Raw genomic sequence first — 12,007 nt, 5'->3', positions numbered from 1 at the left:
AGTTAAATTTTTAAAATATATATATTTAAAATAAAATAGATTCTATGTGTTCATATGACAAGTAGTCCAGCTAGCTAGAATAAGTTTAAAAGTAACAAAAATCTGTTGAAACAGTCAATGGTAATGAGGACAATCTATCATCAACAATTTTGTTTCACAAGACCTGGAAAATAACAGTATCTTCTGTTTCAAGGGTTACCTATGGAAAACTACAAAAAGCTCTGGGTAAGGAAAATGGAGTATTCTTTCTTTTTTTTTTTTTCTGATGCAAAACCTAAGATTCCACTGTAGCACAGAGACCAATATATTAATAGGTCATGAAAAAGTGGTGTGGGAATGCCGGATGTGATGTATAAACTGGAGGACTGGGTTATTTCCTTTACAAAACGACAGTACATATCGCTAAGGAACACACTTAAATTAACACTGTGAAACTGAAATGAAATGTGGTACAAAAATAACTTCCAGGCATGCCTTCAAGCACCTCCCTTAGGACTTGCAATCTCTAGGCTTCAGTGTGGGGAGGATTACAATTCTTTGGAAGAATAAAAAGTTCTCACTTTTGAAACGCCAATTTCAGAGAATTTTAAGGTCAAAACATAGTGGGTTCATTTCTCTTCACCTTCAAGGAGAAATCTGATGCTTTATTCAAATCCGCATTAAACTTCTAGTTCAAATCCCAACCCAACCTTGTGACCTCCAGCATTGATGCTCTTTCCATTGACTAAAGCTGACTGGATCAGTTTAACTCCTGGTCGAAGAGTCTGAGTATAACCCAGTCCTTTCATTCTAACAACATTCTAAGACCTTCTTAGTAACAAAGAGCAATATTATCAGACTTCTTAAAGATTTAATATCTACTTTACATTTCTCCAAAATGCAGTTTAACATTACATTTTTATAAGTTGGGAAAGCAACATTTTTGTGTTGCCAAAGAGCACCAAAAATTACATAAACCATGTAGAAGATGATATATATTTTTTCTTATCTGGCAAAAATATAACCAAATATTTCATATTTCATGTATTCAACAATTACCTAATAACCCTAGCTAAAAAATGTTTTAGCTTTTATTATTTAATGATATTGATATATTCTCTTCTCAATATAAAATAACCATATGTAATAAGGAAAGATCTTAAAGCACTATAATTACTTACTTTCAGGATACAATTTCTATTAAGTATGTTAATACCAATCTAAAGGTACAAAATAATGGGTAATACAGGCACAATCTAGTCACAAATGGGTATGGTTAATAGCTTTGGTTGAAAGGTCCAAGTTCCATTCTAAAATGCTAACCACCCTGGCTGGTGTGTCTCAGTGGCTGAGAATCGACCCAGGAACCAAAAGGTCACTGGTTCAATTCCCTGTGGGGCATATGACAGGTAGGGCGTGTACAGGAGGCAACCTATCAATGATGTTTCTCTCTCATCAATGCTTCTATCTCTCTATCCTTCTCCCTTACTCTCTCTCTAAAAAATCAACAAAAAATATTAAAAAGTGAAAAATTAGACCTAACTGGTTTGGCTCAGTGGATAGAGCGTCGGCCTGGGGACTGAAGGGTCCCAGGTTGGATTCTGGTCAAGGGTACATACCTTGGTTGCAGGCACATCCCCAATAGGGGGTGTGCAGGAGGCAACTGATCGATGTTTCTCTCTCATTTCTAACTCTCTATCCCTCTCCCTTCCTCTCTGTAAAAAGTCAATAATAAAAAAATTAAATCAAACGCTAACCATTCATTATCATGGTTACATGGAGCTGAAAAGCTAAATTATCTTTTTAATGTTCACAGCAGAGCCAGAAGTAGCAACTCTATCTTACATAAAAATAGACAGCAATAATACCTACCTACTTATTAAACACTCAGAAAAAAAAGTGTTAGCAATTATATCTCTACATAAGGCATTTTCTAACAGAAACTCTCCCAGGTTTTCTATACACTCCAAATAGAAGTAGACGCCATAGTTTTTGGCAAAAAAAAAAAAAAAAAAAAAAAAGGTAAATGAAGGCAGGATGACGGAAATGCCAAACAAAGCTCAAGCCCTATAAAATTCATTTCTATTAACTTTCTATTGAGCACCAGTTAATAAGACTATGATGATTCCTTCTGGAATTATGATTGAAGAAAGAAAAAAACACTGATGTTACTTTTTAAATCTAAACTTCTATAACCAATCTGCTACTTGGTACGTCAGTGTTTGAGTGGAAAGGCTCAAATTAACTCAAATATGCCTCACAATATGTAGCTTATTTTCAGTTTCACAGGGATACACACATATCCCAATAAATCAAACTATAGGAATAAACCTATTATAATAGTCTTAGTAATAAATATTATTAAATTAAAAAATTAAAGGATTTATTCTTTATAAAGTACATGCTTATTTTGGCTAGTATTCAAGAACTTGAGAGGGTCTTACCAGTACTATTTAAAAAAACAACAATAAAAAAACAAACTCTTTTAGGAATACATGGACCACCCAGATTAGTATTAAAAATCATTATTCTAATGCCTACCATCATCTGTTAGTTTTGCCCCTGTTCCTGACTTCATATAAATGGAATCATACAGTATATTTTTTTATGGGGCTTCTTTTGCTCAATATAAGGTTAGCCTTACCATAACTTATTAAAATGGAAGAAATAAAAATTATAAACTATTTTGACAAGGGCTGTGTCTACTTAATTTTTATAAAATGCCTAGCTTATAATAAATGTTTTTATACATAAAACACATGGAATGGACTGTCTTTAGAGTCAACCTGAAGGTACTGTTACCACAGATCCAAATAAGCAGTTGGTACGGATGACCCAGAACAGATTAAAATATTATAGACTATATATCCCAATTTTTGGTACATGATATTTTTAGAAAAGGATAAGTTAGTCCTGGCTAAACTCACCTTTGTGGTGTCATGTGCACTCAATATGCCTTCTACAATATCAGATAGATCAGTATGTAATTCCTTTAAAAAGAGAAATTCAAAGGAGTAATTAGAAAAGAGTTGATACCATTTTTATTATTCAGTGGCCAAAATATACTATATTTTGACCAAGTATTTTTTATTACCATAAATAGAATTTTATATTTGCTTTTAAAAATTACGATAATTATCCTGTAGTTTCATTCTTACTTTATACAGCTTATTAAATTTTCTAAGGCAAATTCTCTATCCAGTTTTGCATCTTCAGCAATGAATATTTTGAGTAGCATAATTCAGCAACTAACAGTAATAAAAAATCCTTTTCATTCGCTGACTTTAAAATAATTCTCCACTCCATTTTCCTATTGGAAGTTACATACAATAAGATGTTTAAAATCAGAACTTACTGGGATATCATCAGTGCGGTTGTCCTTCCAGACCTCTAAAAGTGCAACCACCATGTCTCTCAGTTCAACCCTAGAGAGAACTCCATCTCGGTCAACATCAAATACCTTGAAACAAACTAAAAAAAATAAAACTCTTATGAAGGGAATTAGTTTTATGTTTAGAAGTACAATACATTTCAATAGAAGCTGCCCTAGTAAAATTACTGAATTTCTCAAACAAATATATTCTGGATTAAGTTCTCATCTAGAGCAGACATAGAAATATGTCATTAAAGTCCCCTGAACATGTAGGACTAACTGCACACTTCACTAATCTGTCTCTCTCACAAAATTTTTTAAAATATATTTTATTGATTTTTTACAGAGAGGAAGGAAGAGAGATAGTTAGAAACATCAATCAGCTGCCTCCTGCACACCCCCTACTGGGGATATGTCTGCAACCAAGGTACATGCCCTTGACCGGAATCAAACCTGGGACCCTTCAGTCTGCAGGCCGAAGCTCTATCCACTGAGCCAAACTGGTTAAGGCTGTCTCTCTCAAATTTGAAAACAAAAAAGGGGGCCAATAAATACTACCATACCTCACAGGTTTTAAGGAGGTAATTCAAGTCCTTAAATTAATTTCTAATATCTAAAACTGATCACTGAAGAGTTGATTCTTCTAATGATGAAAATATTCAATCTACATTAAGAATCAATGACAAGCTGTTATTAAGATAGTCTATTTCCATTTTGCCTCTCCAATTAAACTAATATACACTCAAAGTTTTGCCAAAGAAGAATTTCAACTCTTCAATGAAGTTTATATATAATACTAGAGGGTCGATGCACAAAAATTTGTGCAAGAGTAGGCCTTCCTTCCCCTGGCTGCTGGCACCCGGGACCCGGCTGGCTTCCCTCTGGCCCTGGCTTCATCAGGAAGAATGTCCGGAATGACGTCTGGTCTAATTAGCATATTACCCTCTTATTATTATAGATTGTAAGAATTAGAAATATAAGCACTTTGCTAATTAACTCCAAATGAATCACTAGTTTTTTAACTTTCATTGGTCCATCAGCAAAGAATTTTAAAAAGTTTTTAACTCCATAATTAAGATCAAGTGAGAAGCAAAAATTTCAGCCTCTCTTTTTAATATTAGCACTTTATTTTTTTGTTAACCTTCATCCGAGGATATTTTTCCACTGATTTTTAGAGTGGAAGGGAGGAGGAGAGACAGTGAGAGAAACATCAATGTGAGACAGACACATTGATTGGCTGCCTCCCGCACGCTCCTCAACCAGGGCTGGGAATAGAGTCTGAAACCAAGGTACATGCCCTTGACAGAATCAAACTTGTGACCCTTTGGTCCACAGGCAGATGCTCTACTCACTGAGCAAAACTGACTAGGGCAATATTAGCACTTTAATGGGAAAAAATAATCCTATATAATAAAGAGCTAATATGCTAATTAGACCGAACAGCTGAACAACCTTCCAGACGAAGTCAGGGCTGTGAGGGGCTGCGAGGGCCAAGCCCCTTGCACAAATTTCATGCATGGGGCCTCTAGTCTATCATAAATCCAGGTCAAACTAATAGTATATCATCATGAAAAAAAAAGAAATCTAAGCTTTTAATATTAAGTAATAATCTATTTCATACACACCCAAAATAATTATGCTGTTAAAGTGCATTATTGTATAATATTACTGAAGGTCAAAATATTCAAATAGCACACTCAAAACAGACAACATTTATGATCTGTATTTTAGAAAGACAGATAATAACCTTAGTAAATATATCAGTATTAGGTACCAATTAAATGTAAACAGCATTTTGTGAATTATGGTTAAGATTTAATATGTAACATGCTTATAAATTATGCTATAACATTTTAGCTAGATTTAAATGACCAATTTAGTATTTAATAAAACTGTGTTTTGATCATAAATTTCACTTTGCTATTAAAATATTTATACAAGTCATAGAAAATGAGTTGTACTTCCAATTATGCAAGGCACTGAATTCTCTATATAGACTACTAGAAAATATTTTCTAGGGGGGGAAAAAGAAAATAGTTTTTAAATGTTCAACATTTTCATATATATTATGGCTGAAATAGTTTCTTTATCATGAACTGTAAATTCATCAGGACACTCAACCCCACCTATATATATAAAAGGCTATGTGACCATATGACTGTCCGACCATCCAGCCAGTACCTATGACACACACTGACCACCAAGGGGCAGATACTCAACACAGGAGCTCCGGTGACTTGGCAGCAGCGGTTCTCAGGTGACGCACCCCGGAACCAGAGAGGAGGGAGCCCGATTCCTCACAGGGCCATGCAATTCCACAATTCCACCTTCCGCTGTGGGTTATGTTGTTCCTGGGGCACTGTCGGCCCTGAATCTGGTTTATTGCACACTTGTATTTGTGTTCCACACCCTGTACAAAAGCAACTTTGCAGGGTGCCCTCTTGCACTCGGGGACCACTCGGGGGATGTCAGAGAGCTGGTTTCAGCCCAATCCCCACAGGCCAGGCCAAGGGACCCCACCTGCCAGAGGGACCCCACTCACTCTGCAGACGCCAGTGGTGCCACCCAGTCCTGCACTGCTAGCCACCTCCTGGGACCACCTGCATCAGTCCCTGCACTGGAACCAGTGCTGTGAGTCAGAAGATCTGTCTCTCCCTGCCCTCACCTTACACTCCACAGATGCCATTCAAGTCACAGTATCGCCCCAGAAATTCTAATTAATTTCCTTTCAATGTGCACGAATCTGTGCACCAGCGCCACTAGTTATTAATCACAAAGATACCAAACTACTCCACAGTGCAAAAGAATAGATGATTGAATCCTTAGAATGGCTTCAATAAAATATCAACATGAGACTGCTATATGCTAATCTGACAAAGTGATGAAAATTCAAGCCTTAATCCACAGATGATTTTAGATGAATACTAATTTTGTCACTGTATACTTTGCAAATTTTGTGACAATGTTTAACTTACATTTTTGTCTTTCAGCCAGGGGTCCCCTGCAACAGGCTGATAACCCACATGATATCTCCTTAAAATCTATGTGATTGTCACGATTTTCATCAAAAGCATTAAACAAACCTGTAAAATAGGAAAAGACACCATAAACCAAAGCAACCAAACTTCCTACTGTTATTATAACATATTTATAAAAGCAGGCATGACTCCCATAAACTGGCCAAATATTTTTTAAAAAAGAGTTTATCAGTAGTCTCAGGAAGTGTTTTTTTTTCTTTTGGTATAAGTATAACTAAAACTTAAGATCCTAGCAGAAATACATTACTATCACTTAGTGTTTGGTTATGTCTGCCTCTCTCTATTTTGTATCAATTTTAACCACTAAAAATGGCTATAGTATACAAAATAAAATTTAATTGAAAATCCATCCCAAAATCAGAAATTATTTAGAAAGATTGAGAAGTAAAAGGATGCCCTAGCTGGTTTGACACATTGGATAGAGTGTCAGACTGCAGACCAAAGGGTCCCGGGTTCGATCATGGTCAAGGGCACGTACCTCAGTTGCAGGCTCCTCCCCGGCTCAGGCCCTAGTCAGGGCTTGTGCAAGAGGCAACCAATCAATGTGTTTCTCCCACATCAATATTTCTCTCTGTCATTCCCTCTCTCTTCCACTCTCCCAAAAAAATCAATGGAAAAATATCCTCAGGTGAGGATTAACAAAAAAAAAGGAAAAAAGGAAAAGTTTAACTGCACACTCAAAGATATAACATACTATTATTTTTATCTTTTTATCTTTATTGTTGAGAGTATTACAGATTTTTCCCTTCTCCCCCTGTATTCTTCCCCTCTACCCAGTTCCCACCCCGCCCCAGGCCTTCACCACCCTATTGTCTATGTCTATAGGTAATGCATATATGCATATAAATTCTTTGGTTAATCTCTTCCCGCCCTCTGAGATTCTTCATTCTGTTCCATGTTTGTATGCCTTTGGTTCTATTTTACTCATTAGTTTATTTTGTTCATTAGATTCCTTGTTCATTTATTTTGATTTTAACATGCTGTTATTAATAAGCTCCTATAAAGCTCTTCCATGACATGAAGAAAAATAACACATTATATTAAGAGAAGTTCTATACTGCACTCTTCTTTGTACTACATAATCCTATAAAATAAAGAGGTAATATGCAAATTGACCATCACTCCACCAAATAAGATGGCCACCCCCATGTGGTCAAAGATGGCCACCACAAGATAGCCAGCAGGAGAGAGCAGTTGGGAGGGACCAGGCTGGCAAGGGAGGGCAGTTAGGTGTGACCGGGCCTGCAGGGGAGAGCAGTTGGGGGCAACCAGGCCTGCAGGGGAGGGCAGTTAGGGGCGACCAGGCTGGCAAGGGAAGGCAGTTGGGGGCAATCGGGCCAACAGGGGAGGGCAGTTGGGGGCAATCGGGCCAACAGGGGAGCAGTTAAGTGTCAATCAGGCTGGCAGGGGAATGGTTAGGGGGTAATCAGGCTGGCAGGCAGAAGTGGTTAGGGGCAATCAGGCAGGCACGCAGGCAGGCAAGCAAGCAGTTGGGAGCCAGCAGTGCTGGATTGTGAGAGGGATCCAAATTGGAGAGGGTGCAGGCAGGCCTAGGGATACACACACACACCGCCATGACGAATTTCATGCACCGGGCCTCTAGTCTTTTTTAAATGAGTATTTAAATTTCAGAAAGAAAAGGGATTTATAATCTAATCCTGTGGTTTTCAAATATTTTGTAAAAGGTAGAAATAAAATTATTTTGATTTAAAATGATTTATCAAATTCTCCAACTCAGAAAAGGTAAAAACACAGCTGTACTGTTGAAGTGGGTGAAAGTCCAGGGCCTTATCAGTTCCGGCTCCCCTAACAAGTACTTCTGAAGTACCCTAAAAATCTGAAGAATACAGATTATATATTCCAAGAATGTAATTCCATACCCTCAGTTTAAAGAGTAGAAAACAAAAAACTCAGAAGGGGGTTCCCAAAAGGAAGAAGTTTAAAAAGATCAGAAGAAGCAGAACTCAAATATTCAGATTCCAAATGTGTTTTTGTGTGATATCACCTACAATTACTCTTTGTATCCCTAATGTTTTTAAAAAGTCATAGCATGCCTGGCTGGTGTGGCTCAGTGGTTGAGCATCGACCCATGCACCAAGAGGTTGCCAGTTTCATTCCTGGTCAGAGCTTGTGCTCATATTGTGGACTCAATCCCTAGTGGGGGGCATGCAGGAGGCAGCCAATCTATTGATGTTTCTCTCTCTCTCTTCTTCTCCCTTCCAATAAAAATATATATTTTTTTAGAAAGTCATAGCAATGGAAAGTTTAGAGCCAGCAGGGACCTCAGAGATGGTCCAGTAGTTTCTTAATTTCTTTTGGTAGTTGGGGTGGGGGGAGAATATAGCAATGGAAACTTCTTACGTAAAAGAAAAAAAAGTAGAGGCACTCAAATTGAGGAAGAAATGGGGCTAAAAAAAACCCTTGGTCCTGGTTGATGTGGTTCAGTGGTTACAGTATCAGCCCTGCCCACTGAAGGATCATGGGTTCAATTCAGGTCAAGGGCACATACCTGGGTTCACACCCAGGCTCCAGTTGGAGCGTGTGCAGGAGGCAACCAGTTGATGTGTCTCTCTTGAATCTGTTTCTCTCTCTTTCTCTCTCTCTCTCTCTCTATCCGCCTTCCCTCCCTCCTTTCCAGTCTCTGAAAAGCAATGAAAAAAGTATCCTCATATGAGGATTAACAAAAAACATACCCAAATAAAACAAAGCAAAAACCTGGAGCTCTGCCCATTCAGTGGCCATCACCCTAATCCCTGGCACCAGCTACTAAGGTACCTCTTTGGAATACAGCTTCATAGCCACTGACTTGGTCAAAATAATTTATGCAAGGTCACATAGGTAATACAGGATGTTCAAAACTACAATCTTAATTCCCATTTTAGTTTTTTTCCACTAAACTCTGCTATTTGCAAGAAACTTGCAAACCTGTAATATTATAGCCTTTAGAGTTAAGATATATTGGTTAGTAATAAGAGATGGGTTCAAATCTGTTTACAAAAAAACACTTGAAGAAAAGAGAATAATTCCTACCTTCACTTAGAGATGGGCGAATAGGTGGTGAAACCAAGGGGCCAAATGTCTCTAAATCAAATCGTCCAGTCCGGGATTGAGCCTTCAGCAACCAATAACGTTTCTCCAGATCAATGATGTCTGATTCCTCCACTAAGAGTCATATCAAACAAAATTATAAAACCTCTCAGCCTCCTCTTCTGGGCAGTTTATCCTAATAATATAACTTTTAAGGATATATTTTAATTTCCCAATTTAATTGCTAAAAAAACCACCATAATCTATCTAAAACAAAATTCTGAAACACAAATACATTATATCTAAAATAGCATGAAAAGTAATTTCAAGTTAACATAAAAAAGATTTTAAAATAAAAAATTACTTTTGCAATTGCCCAATTAGTAGACTGCTTAAATCCAGTATGTAGAATAAACAACTGAAACATTTCTTTTTGGTATCCCACACCTTTTTTATCTGTACTTATTTTTTATCAGTTTCAATCTCTATCTGGGGTTTAAAGATTCTATATACATATTCTCTCTACTATAAACATTCTAAGAGCAGAATCTATGTCTGATTCATCCTATCAATATGGTTACTACTTAGAAATTCAATATTTATTAAGTAAATGAAAAAGAGTACAATAAAAGATATAAATAACAAACTCAATAATGATAGCAGAGTTAGAGGATTTACGATGTGACAGGTTATAGGAGCATCATGAAAACATGAACATTTTTCGTTCCTCATTCATCAGAAGGTATATATTTTTAAAACCACAGATACGCTAATCATAGTTATATTTTATATGTGCTTTCCCCCCTCTTTAAGGTACTAACGTATTTCTGATTAATTGATGTTTACATAATACACTAAATTAGAACACAGAAAAATCACACCAATTGCATCCCAATTTTTTTATTACCTTAATCTTCTTAAAAAACACAATTTCTTTACTGAAGTAGAAATGTGGAAAGACAAGTAGAATATATTTAGAGGAAAATAATGATCGGATTGGTCCTGGTTACCAATTTAAACCATGCTTTAGAGCTTCCTTTTAAGCTCACGTTAACTTCATTTGGGGGTTACAGACTGCAATTCATTAATTAAATATTTGCCAAAAACAAACTATAGTAAATTATATGTATTATATTATTATTACTCAAACCCTTTGAATGAATTGACAGCTAAACACTTCTGAGAAAAGGGAAGGCAGCTAACCTTATTTTCCCTTAAAGAGGTAATAATTGCAGTAGTTGTTCTATTTGCAATTCATAAACCAACACCTAAAACATATACTTTATAAACTATATAGAAATTAATTTATTACCCATCTATAGATATTTTTTTTTCTGGTTCACAATAGCAGCATACAATATTCCTAACATTCTAAATAATTCTTGTCCTGCACGATGGGCAATCCTACTCAAGTCCCACCTTGTCAGAGGCTCCAGCTACAGAAAAAACTCTTTAATGCCATAATTTTATTCTAATTTTTTAAAAAGCCAGGCAAAATGTCCAAGTGTTTTCAAACAGTCACAAAGTTCCTCAACATTTTTGAGGATGCAACCTTCTCAAAAGCAATGACCTTCTAAGATGTAATTAAAATGGCTGTAAGCCTTACATAATTTACAAGACAAGAGGATGAACAAGAAGGGACATGCAGATCTACTAGCGGCTTATGGTCTGAGAATCACTAAAGTACTTTTTTTGTATTCAAAGTTTTTAACACTACAAACTAAAATGTGGCAAGGGAATACAATAATATACATATTTTTAGTTGAGACAATAAATGCTAAAATAGAGACAATGTAAATTTGAATTAGATATGAAAAGAAAAATAATCAAAATTAGTTATATGGCCCTAAAATTAGCCCAAAATACTGTATTAATTACCTGAGAATCCAGATTCTATTACTACAAGGAATCACTGAGGTAGCAAGCTTATTGACTCTTATGATACATTTTAGGGAAACTTTGAAAACTCTTTCTAAATTCTATGAAAAATATGATCAACATTAAGGAAAATTCACTCTCAGTTATTAAAACAAAGTTCTTAAAAATCATAGTTATTTTATTATTTATTTCACTGTAGGTAAAGGACAATCATTCAATGATCTTGCCTGGATCAAATGAAATTAATTATTGAAGAGAAATAAAAAATAATCATTTGTGAGTATCCCAAGGGAAAAAGAAACTAGAAAAATGAATCTGCAAGATTCTCTGCAGTCTGAAGATGGCTCACAACCACCACAACTGCCACATGACCAAATCCTTTTATCTGCAATTACAAACTACTCATAAAAGATTAAAGAATAAAATGACTGTGTCAATCAACTGTCTTCAGGTCCTAAAACGGAAATAAGCATGCACTCTGGGATTCAAACATCCCAACTTTGACACCTATTAGTCATTTGATCTTGAGAAAATTTCTTGGCTGCCTCTTTTCAGAATGGAGATGAAATGAAGGATTAAATGAGATAATGTACACAGAGATGGCACAAGGATTAAATGAAATAATGTACACAGAGTATAGTGCCTCCTCTAGAAAGTACCCAATCTGCATGTGGTAAATTTGAACCTTCCACAGAGCAAAGTATTGGGGGGG

The 12,007-nt window shown here is 36.1% G+C and overlaps 1 protein-coding gene across 6 annotated transcripts in view; it reads right to left on the bottom strand.

Annotated features, from left to right (window-relative positions):
• USP32 (ubiquitin specific peptidase 32) overlaps nt 1–12,007 on the bottom strand; it is a 123,226-nt gene that overhangs the window by 56,309 nt on the left and 54,910 nt on the right. For 5 of the 6 annotated variants that reach the window (XM_006756163.2, XM_006756165.2, XM_015559068.1 and 2 more), the window contains exons 6-9: nt 9,421–9,552; nt 6,328–6,435; nt 3,335–3,450; nt 2,907–2,969 (exon numbers count right to left, since the gene is read on the bottom strand). In XM_006756163.2, the coding sequence (XP_006756226.2) occupies nt 2,907–2,969; nt 3,335–3,450; nt 6,328–6,435; nt 9,421–9,552 (419 nt within the window). The remainder of the gene's footprint in view (nt 1–2,906; nt 2,970–3,334; nt 3,451–6,327; nt 6,436–9,420; nt 9,553–12,007) is intronic. The other variant, XM_015559066.1, reaches the window with a different exon arrangement.

The sequence above is a fragment of the Myotis davidii genome, unplaced genomic scaffold (genome assembly GCF_000327345.1).
Source record: "Myotis davidii unplaced genomic scaffold, ASM32734v1 scaffold993, whole genome shotgun sequence".
Lineage (NCBI taxonomy): Eukaryota > Metazoa > Chordata > Mammalia > Chiroptera > Vespertilionidae > Myotis > Myotis davidii.
The sequence above is the reverse complement of the archived record's forward strand: the minus strand, read 5'-3'. Positions and strand labels throughout refer to the sequence as shown.